The sequence below is a fragment of the Tarenaya hassleriana genome, unplaced genomic scaffold, assembly GCF_000463585.1.
Source record: "Tarenaya hassleriana unplaced genomic scaffold, ASM46358v1 Cleome8, whole genome shotgun sequence".
Taxonomy (NCBI): Eukaryota; Viridiplantae; Streptophyta; class Magnoliopsida; order Brassicales; family Cleomaceae; genus Tarenaya; species Tarenaya hassleriana.
Genome location: NW_010970490.1, coordinates 3,257,991 through 3,277,818, shown reverse-complemented (window position 1 = coordinate 3,277,818; position 19,828 = coordinate 3,257,991). Strand labels below are relative to the sequence as shown.

Below are 19,828 nucleotides of genomic sequence, written 5' to 3'. Positions count from 1 at the left end.
TAGATCTATTTGGGTTTAGGTTGGGAAGAAAAAAAAAAGCCCAAATTGAATATAGTCGTAGGTCCAAATTGGCCAATAAGGACATATCAAGTTTTTTGTTTTTAAAATTTTTGCAATTGAAGTGTTGTTTCCTTCTGAAAAATCATGAAAATAATTTATAAATCTTTGGATGGACGTTTCTATATTCGATTCGAATTTGATTCGAAAATTATTCGTTTCTACAAAAATATATATCAAATGGTTATTAATTTATTATATTATCTTCCGTTGTATTTCGGTTCCGGTTTTAAAAAAAATTAGATTTTCTTTAAAAAAAATTATTTATCGAGTTTTTTAAAAATTCGGTTCCGGATCAATTTTAGAAATTTCGGTTTTGTAAAAATTTACCTTTTGAAAATTTCGAACAATCCGGTTAAAAAACGTTACCATATATTTTGGTTCCATATATCCAAACACCCACCCTACGTCCCTCAGCTACCTTCCCATTAGCATTAGATTGAAAACATTAACACGGGGGGGATTGTCTTCAAATGTTCATCATCATCATCATCATCATCATCATCATCATCATCATCAGCATCATCATCATCATCATCAAACAGCCAAGTTTTTGGAAGAGAACAAAATCAGTTGGTGCATAAAATACTAACGACATTTATCATACAATTCCCCCACCAAATGCAACTAATATACAAAAAAAAAACACAAACACACAATCATAGTATATAATCTCGAATCATCATCTTCTATACCCTCAACCCAAAACTAATATAAAGAATGGGTAAAACTCCTAAGCACCAACCTCTCAATCATCTTACACACAGCGCGTTCATCAGCACGTGCACAAGCATCAGATCCACGAAGTACTGATGCCCGATCTCGCCGTCCCTCCACCGCATCTTGGCCGGAGCTCTGCCGTAATGAACCCCGTCATTGCACCGGTTATCGTAGTGCCATGGATACGTCATGTCGAAGTTATCGACCACCCGCTGGACCAGCATCTCTCTCCTCATCTTCTCCAGCAACACGCCGTTGAAAGCTTCCATCTTGCTCGGGTTGAAAGCCAGTGATCTTGCGTACCCTCCTGTCGCGATCGTGTTCCTGAAGATTACCTTTGGTGGCTTCAGTCCTCGGCTCGTGACCGAGTCGAATGCCTCTCTCCAGAACTTGGCTGCGTACTCTGCGCCTTTCACGAACGCTCTGAGGTTGGACCAGTGGACGCCGTCGTGTAAGCCTGAGTTCACGATCATGGCGTCCGGGGCGGTCGCTTCTGAGAAGTATTTGTTCAACAAGTCTCTAAAGCCTTGATCTTTCAGCGAATCCAATCCTAAATAGTTCTGGGATTCGTTCCAATGGCCGTTGAAAATGCTCGTGATCCTAACGGTCTGCGATTCGTTTTTCGGGTTGGTGAAGTTCATGTCGAATCTTCTCGGCACCGCGTGGATATCAGGCAGACCCAGGACGAAATTCAGCAAGTTTCTGATCGAATCCACGTGATTCGAGTCTCCCCAGAAGAAAATCCATCTGTTCTTCAAGCATTCCCAAGCTGAATCGCCGGAAAACAGCTTGAAAGAGCAATGGCTCGAGTAAACCCAACCATTGCTTTCTAACGCTCCTAATGCGCCGTCGCACCATGGCTTCCGGCAAGCGAAATCGGCCGGGAGACAACGGTAGCGGCCGTCGTTGCTGATCTGGCAGTCATCGTTCTTCCCGTGCCTCGTCCACCGTCCAGACCACGCGTCCCTGGTAAAATCCGATGCTTCACATGCCCTGAGCTCCGGCAAAGTGACGTCAGCCTTAGCGAAGCGTATTCTGATGTTGCGTAGCGTTTTGTCGAACGCGAAGCGCGTGGGACTGAACTTAAGGCCTTCGAAGTGACGGAAGAGCAAAATCACGGTGAGATTGTAATCGCCGGCGAAATCTGGGTGAACCTGAAGCGACACAGAATAAGTTCCGTTGCCGAAATCTTTCACCAGCGGTCTAGATTTCCAGTTTTCGCCGGAGAGATCCGTCTCGAAGTAATCCCCACCAATGCAAACGGGTTTGCCCGAATCATCTAGGGCTTGAAAATAGAATTCATGGATCTCACCGGTTGTTAACTCTACCGAATCCCTACCGTCGATGCTGGGAACTGAAATCTCGACGGTCCTCGCCTCTCTGCAGGGTTCTCCCCCCGGAGCCAACCACTTTCCCAGGAGATTCGCCGTGAAATTTGGCTCCAACTCTGCTGAAACCCACTTGAGCTGACCCCGATTCAGGTTCGAAGGGAGATTCTGTTGTCGGGTCGTGCCCGGTTCCGGTTTTCGCGAATGGGCTGTGTCAGAAGTGAGATTTTGGTGATGGGTCGTGTTAAAGGTGGGATCTTGAAGATGATGATTCTTAGTGACGTTCGAAGAGGAAGAAGCGTCGACTCTCATCGAATACGAATTCCATCTCCATGGCTCGATGAAGCCTTTGATGGTGCAGCCATCGATGCTCCATACGACCACCATGAGGAAGAAGACAAGAGCTGTGAGAGCACCGAAACGCCATTGATGCAGAGGGCTCGGTCGGAGAATCGTCACTTGGCTCGTCGCCGGAGACAGAACCCCTCCTTTCTCCGGCATCTTAGGAAAAAAACCCAGAAAAAAAACTTAGCCGAGAAAATCTGGAGAATCGAAGAAGAAGATGATGACTATAAGAGGACGTCGAATTGACGACAAGGCGAATTTCGAGATAAGTTTCGATTTTCTCCATAAAACATAAAAAAAATTCTAACAAAACAGAATAAGATAATGAAATTGTAAAGTACTTACTACTCTTTAATACTCAATGTCGGAAAATTTTCTCGTCCGCTAAAAAAAACACCAGCAAAAAGAGCGTCTCAGACTCGAAGAAGACGATTCAGATGCCGTTGTTTTTCTTTTAATAAGAGAAAAAATATCATTAGGGCTCGTCCAAGATTCAATCTCAATGAAAAAATTCTTAAAATCCCAGGGTGCGGTGCAAAAAAAAAAAGCTCACAAAAAGGGAGAAGACAAGACAATATTGTGCATTGACGGTTATACCCCCAAGGATCGCCGAAATTACCACGACCCCGAGCCGGTGGTGCCGCTAAATAATAGAACACCGACACGTGGACGACACGAGGCCTGGGAGTCGCGTCGGAGGGTAGTTACGTCATTTCAGACCTATTAAATCCGCCGGGTGTACGATGGTGATTTGATTGACACAGTGTGGCGTCACGTGCCGTGTCAACTTCATGTCTCACCGCCGCGGCTCTTTTTGTAATAAATTCACAAAAATAGAACAATAAATAATCTTTTTTTTCGAGAAAAATAGGTAATGGGTTATGAATGACGAAATAATATATTTATCATGTTTTTTTAGTATAACTCAATTACAATATTATTTTTAAAAATTGAATTCGATTTAAATAGGATTAAATAACCTATTATTTGGTTATATTTGTATCACAAAAACTTGAATTTATAGGTTGAAAAATTATATAAAAAAAATAAGGTAGTGTAATATAAGTGTGTGTATATATATTATATATATGTAAAAGAAAGGGACTTTAAATGAAAGTGAGTTGGATCGCCATAACATAACGCGCCTTTCAGAATAAGACCCCACTGATCGGTGAATATTTAATTCTCCCTATGATTTATTTTTGAATTTTTTTATATCAATTTATTCCAATATTTGCCAAAATAAATATTTGACTCAATCGACACCAAATATTACTGATTAAGGTGACATTTCGATTTTTTCTTTGACTTTAGCTTTATTATTTTGGGATTTAAAATTTTTATTTTATAAAAATATCTGTTCCCTTTTATTAATTCGAATATTATTATTGAAAATTATTAAAATCTGCAATTAAATAAATAATATTAATTAATTCATTAAAATAATTATTTTCTAAAAAAATTGTAAATTAAAATAAAATTTCCCATCACCATCGAGCCCATACAGGGCCCATCGTGTGCAATGACCCAACAATCTCAGGCCCAAAGTAAACGGCGAGGGAAGGAATGGAATCAGAAGCTTGTGAAGGTAGGATATTCCGGCGACGAGCTTGTCGGCGATGGCGATGTCTCTGGTTACTCCTTCATCGTTTCTCCTTGTCCCGTTTCACAAACGCTCTCTCATCCGAACATCTTCAATTCCCAGAACTCTAGTTTCTCTGACAACAGAAATCCCCGAGTATTCTCTGATTTCGTCGATTCCTCCGGCGAATTTCCCACTCCGGACAATCCGTTGCGTTTCCGGAGAGGATTCGTCCGATGAAATCGCAGAGTCTCCCTCTCCCTCTACTTCGGTCTCTTCGATCTTCGTGAAAGGTACTCCGATTGGTTGAACTTCTTTTAGCTATCCGATTGCTGCTAATTAGGTTTTTTCCACCTAGGGTTTTGAATTTTCTGAGTACTTGGAAACGTTTGAATGTTCGCAGGGCTTGCGCAGTCAGTGAGTGAAGGGCGCTTAAGAAAGGCTTTTTCGGAGTTTGGAGAAGTTACCAATGGTTAGTCTTTCTCTCACAGTCTGTGTATTCAATTCTGGAACCATAGTTTCAGCTTTGAGTTGGATTTCAACCAAACAAAAAAAAGCTTTGAGTTGGATTCGTGATTCATCTGCACTAGGAATCATATTTGACTGGGTTGCAGATCGTGCTTATGTTATGACTTAGTTGCTAGACTGCTAGGATTAAGTTGAAGGAGGGAGTTCCTGGTTGAATACGAACCTGTGAGCCTCGTTTGATTGTTAAATCGAGAATGGTCCAATAAGTTAGGGTGGTGAAAGGTTGCAGAAACAGCAGATTGTGTCCATGCTCGGGCAGACGATATCCCCCCTCAGTAGTTGATGCGACGAAAGTAAAGGAAGGGACTTTATAATGGATTCAAATGTTGAAGTCGAAAGCCATAGAATTCTGGTCTGAGTTCAGTTTTCAAACATATTTTGATGTAATTCCATGGTTTTCTGGAATTAACTCTATCTACTGTGAGAGACTAGAAAACTACCATCCTTATGTCCAAAGATTTATCTATGGCAGTGAAAATCATCATAAAGAATAGGACAAGACAATCTCTGGGATATGGATACGTCTGGTTTGCGAGGGAAGAGCATGCGCAGATAGCCGCGGAAGCCATGAACGGCAAGGTATGAATTGAGAACTTAATGTGTTATGGATGAATACAATGTTATGATGATGACGCAAGTGTTTCAACATCGCTCTTCTTTGATTTGATTATTGTGGGGCTTTTTTGGTTTAGTTCTTCGAAGGCCGGTTTATTCTGGTTAAACTTGGTCAGCCTGGTTTGTCGTCCGGCCGCCGCAGCAACTGCCGGAGATCGGATTCCGATTCTCTATTTGTAAAACCATAGTTTTACATGATTTTTTTTCCTTAGTGTTTTGGCAAAAGAGGCTTTAAACATGTGTGAGGATTACAAATTACAATGGCTAAAGTCTTTGCCTATGGCTTCTTCCATGCGACCATAATGAAAGATTTTAAAATAATGCATGTTTTTGTTGGTCCAATCTAGATATAAAGTTTGCATATCCTCTTGTAATGTGTAATTAGTGACTCTTAATAAACATTTTTTATTCCTATGGAAAAAACATAGTAAGAAAAAAAATACTATTATATTATATGATTCCCCATAAGAAAATAATGTGATGCACATGGACTGGACAGGGCTTTTAGTATTTCTTTATACTCCTTTGCAAAGGGCTTTGAGTTTGTAATGATTATAAAGATAATTAGAGTCAAATAATCATCAACGTAATTAAAAAAAAAACAACAATAACATGGTATGGATATGTAAGAATATATTCATGTGTCAGTGTTATTAGAAAAAACATCATATTTTGATTTTATTTATCTGATATGAAATTTTATTGTTTTTAATATATACCGGGGAAATTCAATATAGATTTTGATATTTTATATGCCATCGGTGTTACCCCTGAAAAGATATTTTTTGACAAATTTCTAACTTATGGGGCAAAAATGTTAGTCGCCTAAAACTAATAGGGTGTTTGAATAATTACGAGATAATTAAAGTGTATTTCAGTAAATACTTAGATTCGGTTGTAAGACAGATAAGATTAGATCAGATGGGGACGTCAACGATCTGACGGACAGGAAATGCGCCACGTGGTGTAATGAGATGCATCCAACGACAAGCAACAACAAAACTAAGCACATGCACATGGTCGAGTTATATGCAAACTATACAAATCCACTCGTACATGATATATCCAATTATCCATGCATATATTTAATTCAAAACAGAAAATATTGAAAGCACTATAAGAAGAGAATATATACACACACATATATTTGCTATCTCTCCGTATATATCTTTTTTATTTTGATATTACAAGATATTAAAACGTTCTTAAAATTTCCAAAATATTTAAATCATAAATATTCATGTAAAAAATATTCATATATATAAATATATGTGTGTGTGTTTAATCTAGTTTATTTAGTTTTTATATTGTTTTTAAATTAACAATGTACTATGACTTTACGTTGTTTTGGATTAGGAATGTGAATGCCGATTTAATATAATCACCGAAAAAAATTAATAAAACATCCAATAGAATTTCGTGTTTACTCAATCAATTATAGAATGTTTATAACAAGTGATTGGGAATAATTAAATATGATCTGTAAGATAATATATTATTTATAGCAGTATGCTATTTATTGTAGTAAATTATCTCATGATATTCAATCGAAAACGCGTAGATCTTGTAGATTGTCATGAAAAACTCAAATATAGAGAAAAATATAAAATATTGTATATATTTTCGGACAGACTAAAATACTGTGGATTTTTACAAAAGACAGAGGTTTAATATTTGAAGTTTTATGCGTAAGTATAATTATTTTGTTATTAATTGATTAATTCTTTGTAGAATTATCAGAAATAGATAAATAATTCAATGTTCATACACATAAAATTGGATTTTTTTAAAAAAAACCAGGGATAATAATCCTCCTCCATCTTATTGCTCTTTACACTTGAAAGTTTGTAACTTTATATAATATACTCTCTCTCTCTCTCCAAAAGGCTTCAACTTGAAAGCGCTCTCATTCGTTTTCCCCTTCTCTCTCTCTCTCTTTCTTGTGCGAGAGATCCAAAAAGAAACTTGTAAGCTCAGGAAAAAAAAGGTTTAGCATTTTGATTTCGGAGTTCAGAAGCATTAGCTCTTTTCGATTTGTCTCTTCTTTTTATTGATCGGTCTGTTCAGAGGAGAAACAGATATCGATCCTCCGACAAAGGAAAGCTCTTTTTTTTTCCAGATAAATAGAAAAAAAAGTCCATTTCTAAGTTACCCAGAAAGGATTTCCTCGGATTTTCTCGTTCTGGGTTTTTGCTTCTGAAGTCATCCCTCTTCTGACCCCTGATATCAGCGCAAAGAGACGAAATCTCGATTAGGTATTCGCGGGTTTCACCCGGTGAGATAATCGCTTCTGGCCGAAGAGCAGCTCCGATTCTTATTTTTCAATCTCCGTTGTGTCCAGTAATTCCCTGTATTTTTGGAACTAGGGTTTTCGAAAAGCTCTGGTTTTGATTCCAGCACTGCTCTGATCGATCGATCTTGTTTGCTTGGAGTTGGAAAAAGTCTCCGATTCTGCTTTATACTCGATCTGGGTCTTTGCATTTCTGGGCGTTCATCTCGATTTCTCACTGGATCGAAGCTTACCAGTCCGGGTGACATTGGATTCGTTAGTTTCTCAACAGCTTTTGGATGCTCTGTAGCTGAAGATGCAGTTTGATCAGCGCAAAAAGGTCGGTTCGCTTGTTGTCTACCTCTCCCTGTATCGAAATCTCATTCAATTACGTTCAGATTTGTGCGGAATTTTGAGATCCATTATGGTATTTAGGATCTGTAACCGTGCTTGTTTAATGTCGCTGTCTTTTAGTTTGGTCTCAATCTTTGTAGTTGGGAAAACTGATCCAGTCTGACTTTTGTGGCCCTTAAGAATATCTCAAGTCTTTTGTGGCTCTTTTTCTTCTTCCTGTAAAGCTTGGTTTATTGTGTGGTGTGAGTTTGAGGCATTAAGTATTATGGCGTTTTGCTATTAGGAGAGGACATGAACACTTGTCATGTTCTTAGCTAAGCTTATACACCACATACTTTTGTCTGGACCTCAGATGAAAGCTACTAGCTGTGTTGGCATTGATATCTCATGGATTTTGAATTTAATTAAACGCAGATTGATATCGATGAAAATGAAATATTTGAATGTGGATAGCTCTTCACCTGCAATTGATTTTTCCTTTTACGTTTTTACTTTGAGATATAGAATTCAAGGTTTAGCAAAAGTAAGATAACCCAATTCATAGTAAAGTCCATCACTTTACAATCATCACAAGGTTTGCAGGTGAGTAAGCTCTCCACACCAAGATAAATTGTTTTAGCCGATCTGAAGTTGAAGTTTAGCCGGTCTGGAATAGTCTAACAGTCACCTCTAGGTGAAAGCTTATTGCTTTTTATCCACCATTTACCTTTCTGATGTCAGACTATGGACTGGTCGAGTTACGAGCTGCGATTTCTCTTTACCGACTCAGGTTTTCCTTTTAAAAATTTGAATCTAAGTTTTGGGCAAATTGCCATTGTTCTAGGAAAAGATTAGAATCATCAGTTAGTCAGAACGAGTCTAGAGCTCTTTACCTGCAAGTTATCTTTCATCATGTTTAATCGGGGATCGGTTTAATTATGATCTCAATATTTTTTTCTCCAACTGACATCACTTCACTTTCATTTTTTTGGCAGTCATCTATCGAAGTAGATTTCTTCACAGAATACGGTGAGGGAAACAGATACAGAATAGAGGAAGTGATAGGTAAAGGAAGCTATGGTGTTGTCTGCTCTGCCTATGACACACACACCGGAGAGAAAGTCGCGATCAAGAAAATCAATGACATATTTGAGCATGTCTCTGATTCAACTCGCATACTTCGAGAGATCAAACTTCTCAGGATCCTCCGCCATCCAGACATTGTTGAGATCAAACACATCTTATTACCGCCTTCCAGAAGGGAGTTTAAGGACATTTACGTGGTTTTCGAGCTCATGGAGTCTGATTTGCACCAAGTTATTAAGGCAAACGATGATTTGACCCCCGAGCATTACCAGTTCTTCCTATACCAGCTTCTTCGAGGACTCAAGTATATACACACAGGTATATGTTACAACTATGGCTTTAGAGAATCTCATGTATTTTTTTCCTTTTTCATATCTTGATTCATGCAGATTTTTTAAATTTCTCTGAAACTACTTTTTTTGGTGGTATTTTCTTCAGCAAATGTCTTTCACCGGGATCTTAAACCCAAAAACATATTGGCAAATGCTGACTGCAAACTCAAGATCTGTGATTTTGGGCTCGCGAGAGTTGCTTTCAACGACACACCTACTGCAATATTTTGGACAGTGAGTTTCTTGAATTTATCTCTCATGTAAAATGGAAAAACGCCCATTTCTTACAATATTTATCGAAAGGTTTCCTTTTTCTGGTGACGAGTTCCAACTCGTTCTATTGCTTTGTGACTGCAGGACTATGTAGCAACTCGATGGTACCGGGCTCCGGAACTATGTGGGTCATTTTTCTCCAAGGTATTCATGATTTTGTTTACATTTCTTAATTTTTTTTTCAGCTCTTCTGGTTGCCATCCGCTGCATCATGAAAATGATGCCTTGTTTTGTCTCTGTTACCTTCTATGTATTTGTCAAGGAAAAGAGAAACACATTATAAGTTTGGACACAGATGAATTATAATTTTCTCCTCCCAATTGTCCATCATACAAAATGTTCGATTTTAATTGTTCCTTTTTATTTATTTTTCAGTACACTCCGGCGATAGATATATGGAGCATCGGGTGCATCTTTGCAGAACTCTTGACAGGGAAACCTCTTTTCCCAGGTAAAAATGTAGTCCATCAGTTGGATCTGATGACTGATCTGTTAGGAACTCCATCTGCAGAAGCCATTGGAAGGGTCAGTGTTTATCATAATGTAGTTTTTCCCTCTTTTTCCCACTTCATTTAATACAAACTGACTACATTCTTTTCTGTTCTTCTTTCTGAATGATTTTTAGGTACGCAATGAGAAAGCTCGTAGATATCTGAGCAGCATGAGGAAGAAGAAATCTGTTCCTTTTTCACATAAGTTCCCGAATGCTGATCCCCTCGCTCTTCGTCTTCTGGAAAGAATGTTGGCATTTGAACCCAAGGACCGACCCACAGCAGAGGAGGTGCTTCACACATTTATTTACTATTCTAATTATCATATAACATTTTCGGTTCTATCTCGTCGAAACCCTTTTCTTCTTTTTTGGTTTTTTCGCAGGCACTTGCTGATCCGTACTTCAAGGGTTTGGCCAAAGTCGAAAGAGAACCCTCTGCTCAACCTGTCACAAAAATGGAATTCGAGTTTGAGAGGCGGAGGATCACGAAAGAAGACGTGCGTGAGCTCGTGTACAGAGAGATTCTTGAGTACCATCCCAAGATGCTGAAAGAGTACTTGGAAGGATCAGAGCCGACGGGCTTTATGTACCCAAGGTACTGTCCTGCTCATACTCTTAAGGCTTGTGATTCGGTTTATGATGCTTTAAACATCGTATGTACGATCTGCAGTGCCGTGGATCATTTCAAGAAACAGTTTGCTTTCCTCGAGGAGCACTACAAGAACGGAACTTCGGGTGCTCCACCCGAGAGGCAGCACACATCATTACCAAGGTTATGATCATGCTGGGTATAAGCTATCAAGTTAAGAGCTTTTATATGATTTTGGTGACACTTTTTTTTTTTTTTTTTGCGAATGCAGGGCATGTGTTTTGTACTCTGATAACAATCACGCGGTGCAGAATTCCGCTGAAGTTACCGACAGCCTTTCCAAGTGCCGCATAAGAGAAATAGAGAGGCCGCATGTAGACAGGAGGGTTCCTATCCACGTTCCTCAGGCGAACCAAGGTGGTTTGTTCTTCTCTTTCCGTCTTTCCCTTGTTCTTGTTGCAAATAGGCTCGATCCAAGATCGAATCAAAACCCAACCTTTAGTATCTTAGGAGGATCAATGAATTTGGTTCACCTAATGGGACGGGATGAAAGAAGTGTGAATTGCAACGGGATTCTGCACCGTGTAACAGGACGGGATGAAATACCAAGAGTGTCAACTATGGAAAAATTGAGTCGTAACAGGATGACCTGGCATTCTGTGTACCATATTGGTGTTGTTAGCAACATAGATAAGGGTCTCTTTATCGCAATATATAGTTTCAGACAAAACTGTTAACATGCAAGTTTTTCGGTGATGACTTGAATTATCAATGTGTTACAAATACATTTCTGCTCAGAAACTGTTAAGAAATGATATTAGAAGATAAAATGTTCTGAGTACCTTTGTCTGTATCTGAACCAATGCTTGTGAATGCACACAGCAGGAGCAGCTAGGCCCGGGAAAGTCGTTGGATCAGTATTACGCTACAACAACTGCGGCATAGCAGCAGCAGGCACTGAAGCTATTGAGCAGCAGCGTAGTAGGATGGTCAGAAACCCGGCATCAAACTGTTCCTACCCGAAAAGGACTCAGCCATGCAAAAATGACAGAGGAGAGGATGAATGTCCCGAAGGGTCAAACAGGTTGCAGCCAAAGCCACAGTATGTTGCACGTAAAGTGGCTGCAGCCGCGCAAGGTGGCCCTGTGAACAACTGGTATTGAGGCCGTTCTCATCCTCAGCTGGCTTAAAGTTTGTTCCTTTCTGGTCCAAGAATGTCTCTGCTAAAGCTTCACTTCACGTCCGAGGGCAAAAATCGAAAGCCCCCTTCGATTGTTTCAGCGGTTGGGATGAGACTCGACAAAAGAGCAAGAAGATGATGAAGAGAACTGGTTAAAAAGACAATTAAACTAGTTTCCATCGATCCTGTCCTGTATTTGTTCGCAATAGCTTCTTTCGTTCTGCAGAAATGCAAAGACCGTGGAAGTTTACTGTTATTAAGAATTCCAAATATAATTCGACTTTCGAGATTTTTCTCTTGAAAAAGGTCTAACAACGAAATCACTACACATGAGACGAGACAACGCAATAAAAAAAAAACCACTCAAAAAAGACCATTACGCTTACAAAGTTCCATCTTTTCACAAGACAAAAGCACAAATCTTCTGCCCTACAATCTCTCTCTTCTCTGTTTTGTTCCCCAGTCACCATATATCCCATGTTTCTGCAGAGAAAATAGCCTGGGAATCGATCAACGCAGCCGCTGTTTTACCCGTCTTCCATTCGCATCACAGCCATCGACCAACACCTCCTCCTTCGGATACACGGATGCTGCCATTCGATGCTCCCCCAGCCTCGCCACGTGCTCCAGTAGCTCGGTTAGTAAAGTCGGGCAGCTTTCCTTCAGATATTCAAAACCCTCTGTCTGCATCACGGCTGCTAAAAACAACAGGATATTATGCAACTTTTTTTCAGATTCAAAGATATGCAGATGGGTGTAGAATACAAGAATCAGATCCAATTGGAAAGAAATATATTTACCCTTAAGGTGTTGGGGTGCTGAGATGAATTTGAGACACACCGCTTTCAGCTGTAAACAATGATGCTGCTCTGCGAGCGCCAAAGTCGTTGTGACAGAGTTTATGGAGAGCCCTTCACGGAGTTTGGTCTCGCATATTGCTCGGAGCCGGTCAAGAGCATAACGGTCTGCAGCTGCGAGTAAATGCTGAGCCACAAGAGTGGTAGCCCATAATGCATCTGTGCCCATTATCTTTTCCATATCAGGCAACTCATCCCAGTAGATGAAATGGAGCAACACCTGCAAAAAAAAAACAACACAAATGAATTGCCCAGTAAGCAACTTGTATTATCCAAATCTTAACAAACAGACCCGAGTCTTAAAACGAAGAAAGACTTATGCATCATTTGGAACATGGAGTAAAGTATGCCAAGGGATTCAAACACTAAAACTACCAGCTCAATCTCTCCAAGATCCTAAAGATCAAATTTGCTCACTGAAATATAGATAATATAGCTGCTTCTACTAAAAATTATATGAAAACGAATTTAACAACGCAACCACCTACGGAAACTGCCTCCATTGTGTTACATCACAGGAAAATGGATACATCGCAGCACGATGACTCGGGCAAAGAGGTTGATCAATCAAACAACAGACTTTCAGATCATCAGCCAAATACACATTCATGGAATCAGGAAGAGAAGCAGAAAGATAGAACCTTATCCCGGAAGAGTAAAATTTGTGAACAGGAACAGCGCCCCAGGAGAAGATCCCGGATGGAACTTTCATGAATAGAAAATCCTGTATGACACCACAATCACTCACCCAAGAAAAAGGCACGTAACCAACAAAGCTATCTATTCCTAGAAGACCTCAAAAGACCTGGGACTTTAAATAACAGCCCGATATGATAAAGCCACAAACTTAAAGTTCTACTTAAGTATTCCAGCGGAAATTAGTTTTATCCCAGAGAGAAAACGATGGATAGAGAAATAAAGTTAGAACCTTGAAAATGGGGGCTTCCATGTCGTCTATTTTTATGCATTGGGTGTTTCGGTCTTTCAATGGACCAAAGAGCTGTGCCCTGAAAACAGGGGAGCGGGCTGCAAAAACCAACTTGTGAGCAGAAAATGTTTCTCCACCAACTTCAAATGTTACATCTGCTCCCATCCCGCTTTCCAGAAGCTTGCCTAAGTGCTGACCCAAGTCAGATGGCGGCACACGGATAGTGTAACTCATCGGTCCTTCTGTGCGTGACTTCACCACACCAACACAGCACCGTACCAACATACAATCGTCTTTGACATAGTCTGATGCATCTAAAAGGTTCCTCTTGAAAAAACGCTTGTATCCCCTGAAACATGCCCCGGAACATCATTAGCCATGCCACGAGAAGAGGTTGCAACCATATCACAGAGACATGTCGGAGATAACAGACTCAACTAGCTTAATCGTGAAACAAGAAACAGAAATCCATCGGAAACCAATCCATAGCATTAGAGTATTAGGTTTCCAATGCTCTCAGTACAAATGTTGAATCATTTCCGATGTAAGCATAGACATAAAACAGCACAAGATAAAGCAAAAGGGAATTATACTACTCACTCGGCTACAATTGAAAGCGGTAACTAAAGGAGAACTGGACATACCACATACTTCCACGATACTTGAGAGTATAAGGTCCGCTCTCGAGAGCTCTGCCGAAATGGCTATGCACCTTGTGCCTCTCATTACCGCTTTGATCCACGAGCGTGAGCTCGAACAGTGCCTTCACATCCGCGCCTTCGCTCGCGAGCGCGATAAACATAGAAATATACGCAGCGTTGTCCTCCGGGCTCTTCCCGTCAGGGTAGAAGTAGATGGCCCACGAGTAACCGCCGACCACGAACGAGTCGGAGGTGACGTATTTGCCTATGCCCATCCCTTTCAAGAGAGAGTAGCCGTTGATCTTGAATTCGTGAGAGCCATTGACGGTTTCCGTGCGAGACGTCGAGGCGGTGAGCGTCGGGCTTGAAGATTTCGAAGATCCGGGAACCTCCCTGTAAACCCTAATTGTGCCCATCAACAAGACGGGGTCTTCGATCGCGAGCTTCGATGGAATTGAAAAGATGGGCAATCTTCTTTACCGGACAGGATCGACGGGCAGGTGTCAAGCGTCCGAATTGGAGAAGAAAGCCGTGATTTTCCAGATTCAGAGACGAAATCAGGGTTTCGAATTTAAGGGAAAAATTAGGCTTTGGGGGGAAAAAGCAAACCTAATCAGAGATTTAGAGAAAACAGAACTGAGAGTGATAATCTCCGGAAATCGGGGGATCGGAGGAGATAGGTATCGTGGCGAAGAAGATGACGTTCGGTCGAAACGAAACGAAAAGAGATCGAGAAGAAGCTCAAGATCGGTTTAATACAAACCCTAATTGCACAAACGTAATGGAATATCGGTTTAATACAAACACATTTACGTGCAAACCTTAATATACACGTAACGTATCGAAATATGTATTTATATAGTCAGTAATATAATATTTTTTTTCTGTTCTTAAATCCCGACCGACTGAACCTTCTAAAAATGGTGCATCAACTTAGATAAATAATTGTTGAGCTACGGTCATCTAGGAATTTACATTTGTGCTTTTATATGATCGATTGGTAAAGTTCAATCTTTTTTTACCGGATTCTACCGAAAACTCGTGTTTGGATACCGAGAAAGTGCAAAGAAAATAGACAAGGCCACACTAATATTATACAGACTGTATCGTGGTGATGAACGAGAACGGTGTGGTTTACGAGGAAGAAAACTCTTCTGGAACCAGATGGGGATACGGTGTTGTGCGATTGCAGGAATGATACATGACGATGATGATGATGATGATGATCTAACTAAAGATTCTCTAAGCTCTGATATTACATTACATCCTAATGATTCTAGAATCATGAACATGAACTTTCCGACAGAGAGAACAAACATGTCATCTTCGTTAAGCCAAGGGATGCATTACCCAAGGAAGAAGCGCATCCATGGCCGCCGCCTTCTTTTTGCAGCAGCAGAAGTTGACAAAAGGGTTTAGGATCTCATCATCTTCATTCACAAACCAAGACTTCATCTTCTTCAGGAGCTGATGCAAATCCTACTGTTAAAATCTGAAGAAAAACCCTCATCTCAATCTGTAAAGATCAAACATCAGGAGAACAGCAAATTAGGGTTTACAGCAACAAACCTCACCTAATTCCAGAAAATTTCATTTGATGCTTCCTAATAACGGGAAAACTAGATTCGGATAACTCCATTTCTTTGGCCCGAAATGTCATTTTTTTTTTTGGAAAAATACGACAGAACCCAGATCAGGATACGATCCACAACGCCAGAAATGTTGAACCTAGCGACAAAGATTGGATTTTTAAGAGATAATCAAGATGATCTTACTTTTACTAAATTCCAGCCAGTTGTTCATCTCTGCCAACACAGTTTCTTCCCTCCCTCGCGCATGATTTCATACGCAAGCTTGTACTTGTCCAGAGACGATGTGCCGAACTCTATGTACTTTGTTGCAGCCTCTCTCAGGCTCCATACCATCAATGTCTTGAGATCCTGAGAACTCACACCCGATTCCACGTCTCTTACAAAACCAAACTCCGCATTCTTGGTCCAGCGGTGTAGTATATACTGAGAAGGCAGTTCTCGTATGTCTAAGAGATTGAACACCTTCAAGATATGCCTGCAGAGCAGTCCCTCATATTCGAACATCTGACAACTGCAACTCGTGTTGATATTCAACCCACTGAAGGTCACTGCATGCTTCTCATTCTCGTTCCCGCATTTTTTCACCAGGAACCTGCTGATGGATCCTTCCTCATAGGTTTTCAACCCGAGATAGTTATATGATTGGACAAGCTCGTTCTGGAAAATCCTGAAGATGGTGAGCGTGTACAGCCTTCTGCATTGTTCTTCCACGGGTTCTTTTGTCTGCAGAAATGGCTGCAGGTTATACGAATTGAAATCCTCTTTCCTTTCCTCCTCCCGCCGTTGCTCAAGCCCTTGCTCGTATCGCGAGATGAACTCCCTGAGAGGTGTTAGAGAATTCAAAGAAGTGCCAAAGAACGGTTCCACATTGCCATTTACTGGGATTCCGCCGAAGAAAGTGCCCCTTAGATAAGCTGGAACCCAATTATCACGCTTTTCATACATTTCTCTGAGCCACATATTGTCTCGCAGGCCATATTTGTTGACGAGAGCATTCCAAATTGTGTCAAACTCAACTGTTGTCTGCGTCTGGTATATACACTTATCGTACTCATACTTGAATTCATTAGGGAAAGGCCTCAAATTTTCTCGTTCATTGGCTTTGATTTGCCAGACTGAGTATCGGTGATGGGTCCCAGGGAAGACTTGAGCCACAGCTTGCTGGATAGCCAAGTCTTGATCAGCTACAATGGACTTTGGACGGCGACTTGACATGGCATGAAGCCATGTCTGAAATAACCAGGTGAAAGTCTCCTTCGATATGTCAGAAATAAGGGCACACCCAAGAAGCACGGGTTGCCTGTGGTGATTAAACCCGACAAATGTAGCAAACGGGACAGAGTAGTTTCCTTTCCTGTATGAAGTATCGAAAACGACAGCATCGCCAAACTGACTGCAGGCAAACCTCGCTCGGCTGTCTGCCCAGAAAATGCTCATACAGCTGCCACTGCTATCTAGTTCAAGAGCATAGAAGAATCCCATGTCCTCAGTCTGTCTGGTTTGAAAATACTCTAGAAGAACTGAATACCATTCCTTGCCAATCATGTTTTCTCGGGTTTTCTTGATGTGGTTGCTGAAGACATTTAATTCAATAAGATCCACAGAATCTAATCCTCCTGTTACGTCCTCTGTTATCCTTTTCATACCCACATTCTTCTTTCCTGGTTCAAGCTCGTGGTTATGATCTTTATTGAGACGATCCACTATCCAACCTTCAGAGTCCTGCCTTTTGATCCTCATGAAAGCTCCACAGCCCATTCTTGAAGGATGCTGAAATCCTTCTTTTGAGCACACAAATCGTCTAGACGTGATTGATCCATCGGCTTTTGAACGGAACAATTGACCAATCCGAACCCTAAAACCCACAACTTCAGCATACGCCTGATAATACTGGCATGCTTCATTAGCCGAACTGAACTCCAAGCCTGTGTATGGTTCAGCGGCATTGGGCTGTGTTTGCACATCACCACCATCTCCTGCCCCTTTGAAGCGTTTGAAAGAAATTACACCAGATGGGCATGACCGTGCTTTATCAGACTCATCGATAACTTTCATCTTGGGTCTATGTGGAACTGATAACGCTAACTTTATAGGAGCTGGATGTCTCTTACTTACCACCGGGAGCCGAGGAGTCTCCTCAACTTGACCTCCGAGCTCATGATTGTGCTCCTTCTGGATTTGGTCAAGAACCCATTTTCCAGTATCACACCTCCGTACCCTGATGAAGGCAGAACATCCAGTCCTAGAATTCAGCTGAAAACCCTCCTTTGAGCAGACAAACCTTCTCGATGACACTGTTCCATCTGTCCTTGACCTATACAGCTGACCTGTCCTAACCTTGAAACCCGTACGCGTAGCATAAGAATTGTAGAACTCCCTTGCCTCGTCAGCAGAGTCGAATTCTAGACCCACGTATGGTTCAACTCCCGAGTCCCCTTCTTCTTCACCTATCCCATTGTTATTGTTCATAACCCGTACCATGCCTAATGGGTATGCTTTCACAACCATGCTGTTCCCACAATTCAGACTTGCAGGCTCAGTATCTGCACTGCATCGATCCAAAGTAGGAAACAATAACAAATATAAATAGTTATAAACTACTCGGGGACATTGGAATCGACACAATGCTAATTGACTCTAAAACCTGAACTGAACATTCACTACAGCTATGCACGAGTCTCATGAGCCTAGACAACACATGAACTAGGGATTTGCCGCTTGAAGTACAGAAATTGCCAAAATGAGCACAGATAATAAACGTTCGAGCTACACGAAAGAATTCACCCAAAGCAGATATAACATACAACGCTCATACTGATAAACACTAGAGATTTTGGCAGAAAATGTTTTTCCCTAAGTGTAGATCTCCAATCATTTGCTCTTCTTTTGTTTGCAGGACGCCAAACAGAAAGAAAGTGAATGAACAAAAGAAAACGCCCAAGCGAAGCAATGAAGAAGAAAGCGGATCAAACACGCAGCGAACTGCAGCTAGATCAAAGCCATCGAGGATTTGCATCGAACAAGACAAACACCAAACGAATCAAGCACCGGAATAGAAATCATCTCCGCCAGAAGGAAAGAAAAAACACAATCCACGCACAAATCAGCTACAGTCTCTTCGAAGATCACCTCTCCATCTTCCGTCGAAGCGACCGAAACCACCGAATCAGAGCGAAGCACGAAGCAAACCCAAATCCAAACCCTCCCTTAACTTGACGGCGATTGCGAGATAGCTTGCGACCCAACTCTTCGCCGATTGGACCCACTCCAGGGCTTCAATTTTCGACCTTCCCCATTCTTTTTGGCGGGAAATTGAAGAATAATTAGGGATTTCAGCGAACACGACAGAGAGAAACTCAGAGCAGAGAGACGGGAGAGGAGAGAGAGAGGGCATACCCTTCTTATTTATCCACCGATTTGACCAAATTATAGATTTGATGTAATAAATTGTTATTTATTAAATTAATGTTTTTTTTTTGTTCTCAAAGGACATGGGCTCCAACTCCATTTAATGAAGCCCCTCTCTTTCCTCTTTCTCCAAACCTTTTTTTACTGTGTTAACAAAAAGCCCTACCTACATCTCATCGGATCGGATTACTGGAGAAATTGGGGATCAAACTAGGGTTCCTGTAAAGTAATCTAATTTACTCTTGGATCACCAGCTAATCTTCGTCCTAGGTTCTGCGTACGGTTTCAATGCGAGTTTGAGTTCTCGAGTTATTTGGAGTTGCGAATCAGAGAATCGATTTGAGACAAAAGTCAGTGAAACGCCATGAATAGAGCTCCTCTCCTTCCGTATGTTCTTAGCTTCTTCAGGCATCGTTCTCGTCCGAATCTTAATGCCCGGATACGAAATCTATCTGTCAACTCTGGATATGATGGTAACTTTAGGGCCGAAGAATGGAAATCCATCGGCGGTGGAAGCGTTTCGCCGGAAATTAGTCGAGGAACCTGAAAGGAAATGGCGAAAACGTCTCCGAGATCATGAGGGATAACCCGAGGTGGGAGCAAAATCTGGTACCTGAGTTTCCTTTTTTCTAAACTAATTACGCAGATCCCTTGCTCTTCCGGTCGACAGTT

General features: G+C 41.0%; 5 protein-coding genes across 12 annotated transcripts; 2 read left to right on the top strand and 3 right to left on the bottom strand.

Moving 5' to 3' along the window:
• Positions 1–570: 570 nt before the first annotated feature.
• LOC104802744 lies at positions 571–2,984 on the bottom strand. Of its 2 annotated transcripts, none has more exons than XM_010526489.2 (2): positions 2,796–2,984; positions 571–2,647 (listed from the first exon to the last, which is right to left on the bottom strand). In XM_010526489.2, the coding sequence occupies exon 2, from the start codon at positions 2,604–2,606 to the stop codon at positions 810–812; it is 1,797 nt and encodes a 598-aa protein (XP_010524791.1). In that variant the 5' UTR covers positions 2,607–2,647; positions 2,796–2,984; the 3' UTR covers positions 571–809. The 2 variants fall into 2 exon arrangements, with proteins under 2 accessions (XP_010524791.1, XP_010524790.1); XM_010526488.2 differs by having other exon boundaries at positions 571–2,606; positions 2,796–2,983.
• A 1,034-nt stretch (positions 2,985–4,018) lies between these two features.
• LOC104802742 (uncharacterized RNA-binding protein C25G10.01) lies at positions 4,019–5,538 on the top strand. The gene is made up of 4 exons (XM_010526487.2): positions 4,019–4,325; positions 4,436–4,504; positions 5,033–5,139; positions 5,253–5,538. The coding sequence occupies exons 1-4, from the start codon at positions 4,070–4,072 to the stop codon at positions 5,361–5,363; spliced, it is 543 nt and encodes a 180-aa protein (XP_010524789.1). The 5' UTR covers positions 4,019–4,069; the 3' UTR covers positions 5,364–5,538.
• Positions 5,539–7,049: 1,511 nt separating this feature from the next.
• On the top strand, positions 7,050–12,017 carry LOC104802740 (mitogen-activated protein kinase 16). Of its 2 annotated transcripts, XM_010526483.2 has the most exons (11): positions 7,052–7,450; positions 7,542–7,784; positions 8,773–9,181; positions 9,302–9,429; positions 9,553–9,612; positions 9,844–9,993; positions 10,094–10,249; positions 10,345–10,556; positions 10,632–10,733; positions 10,822–10,967; positions 11,433–12,017. In XM_010526483.2, the coding sequence occupies exons 2-11, from the start codon at positions 7,761–7,763 to the stop codon at positions 11,711–11,713; spliced, it is 1,668 nt and encodes a 555-aa protein (XP_010524785.1). In that variant the 5' UTR covers positions 7,052–7,450; positions 7,542–7,760; the 3' UTR covers positions 11,714–12,017. The 2 variants fall into 2 exon arrangements, with proteins under 2 accessions (XP_010524786.1, XP_010524785.1); XM_010526484.2 differs by having other exon boundaries at positions 7,050–7,784; positions 11,436–12,017.
• Positions 11,999–14,966, bottom strand: LOC104802741 (BTB/POZ and MATH domain-containing protein 2). 4 transcript variants are annotated; one of them, XM_010526485.2, is made up of 4 exons: positions 14,160–14,956; positions 13,516–13,864; positions 12,531–12,807; positions 11,999–12,428 (listed from the first exon to the last, which is right to left on the bottom strand). In XM_010526485.2, the coding sequence occupies exons 1-4, from the start codon at positions 14,570–14,572 to the stop codon at positions 12,241–12,243; spliced, it is 1,227 nt and encodes a 408-aa protein (XP_010524787.1). In that variant the 5' UTR covers positions 14,573–14,956; the 3' UTR covers positions 11,999–12,240. The 4 variants fall into 4 exon arrangements, with proteins under 4 accessions (XP_010524787.1, XP_010524788.1, XP_019056717.1 ...); XM_010526486.2 differs by having other exon boundaries at positions 11,999–12,425; positions 14,160–14,946; XM_019201172.1 differs by lacking the exon at positions 11,999–12,428 and adding an exon at positions 13,229–13,311 and having other exon boundaries at positions 12,663–12,807; positions 14,160–14,961.
• A 262-nt stretch (positions 14,967–15,228) lies between these two features.
• LOC104802738 (protein FAR1-RELATED SEQUENCE 7-like) lies at positions 15,229–19,160 on the bottom strand. 3 transcript variants are annotated; one of them, XM_010526480.2, is made up of 3 exons: positions 18,849–19,160; positions 15,932–18,296; positions 15,229–15,672 (listed from the first exon to the last, which is right to left on the bottom strand). In XM_010526480.2, the coding sequence occupies exon 2, from the start codon at positions 18,254–18,256 to the stop codon at positions 15,956–15,958; it is 2,301 nt and encodes a 766-aa protein (XP_010524782.1). In that variant the 5' UTR covers positions 18,257–18,296; positions 18,849–19,160; the 3' UTR covers positions 15,229–15,672; positions 15,932–15,955. The 3 variants fall into 3 exon arrangements, with proteins under 3 accessions (XP_010524782.1, XP_010524779.1, XP_010524780.1); XM_010526477.2 differs by having other exon boundaries at positions 18,878–19,160; XM_010526478.2 differs by having other exon boundaries at positions 15,932–18,291; positions 18,878–19,160.
• Positions 19,161–19,828: the final 668 nt, after the last annotated feature.

Coding starts and splice junctions, on each gene's coding strand:
- LOC104802740 (XM_010526483.2), top strand. CDS start 7,761: ATGCAGTTTGATCAGCGCAAAAAG. Junction 9,430..9,552: donor CTACTGCAATATTTTGGACA/GTGAGTTTCTTG, acceptor TTGTGACTGCAG/GACTATGTAGCAACTCGATG. Junction 9,994..10,093: donor CTGCAGAAGCCATTGGAAGG/GTCAGTGTTTAT, acceptor AATGATTTTTAG/GTACGCAATGAGAAAGCTCG.
- LOC104802742 (XM_010526487.2), top strand. CDS start 4,070: ATGGCGATGTCTCTGGTTACTCCTTCATCGTTTCTCCTTGTCCCGTTT. Junction 4,326..4,435: donor CTCTTCGATCTTCGTGAAAG/GTACTCCGATTG, acceptor GAATGTTCGCAG/GGCTTGCGCAGTCAGTGAGT. Junction 5,140..5,252: donor CGGAAGCCATGAACGGCAAG/GTATGAATTGAG, acceptor TTTTTGGTTTAG/TTCTTCGAAGGCCGGTTTAT.
- LOC104802741 (XM_010526485.2), bottom strand. CDS start 14,572: ATGGGCACAATTAGGGTTTACAGGGAGGTTCCCGGATCTTCGAAATCT. Junction 13,865..14,159: donor AAGTATCGTGGAAGTATGTG/GTATGTCCAGTT, acceptor GGCATGTTTCAG/GGGATACAAGCGTTTTTTCA. Junction 12,808..13,515: donor TGGAAGCCCCCATTTTCAAG/GTTCTAACTTTA, acceptor TTTTTTTTGCAG/GTGTTGCTCCATTTCATCTA.
- LOC104802744 (XM_010526489.2), bottom strand. CDS start 2,606: ATGCCGGAGAAAGGAGGGGTTCTGTCTCCGGCGACGAGCCAAGTGACG.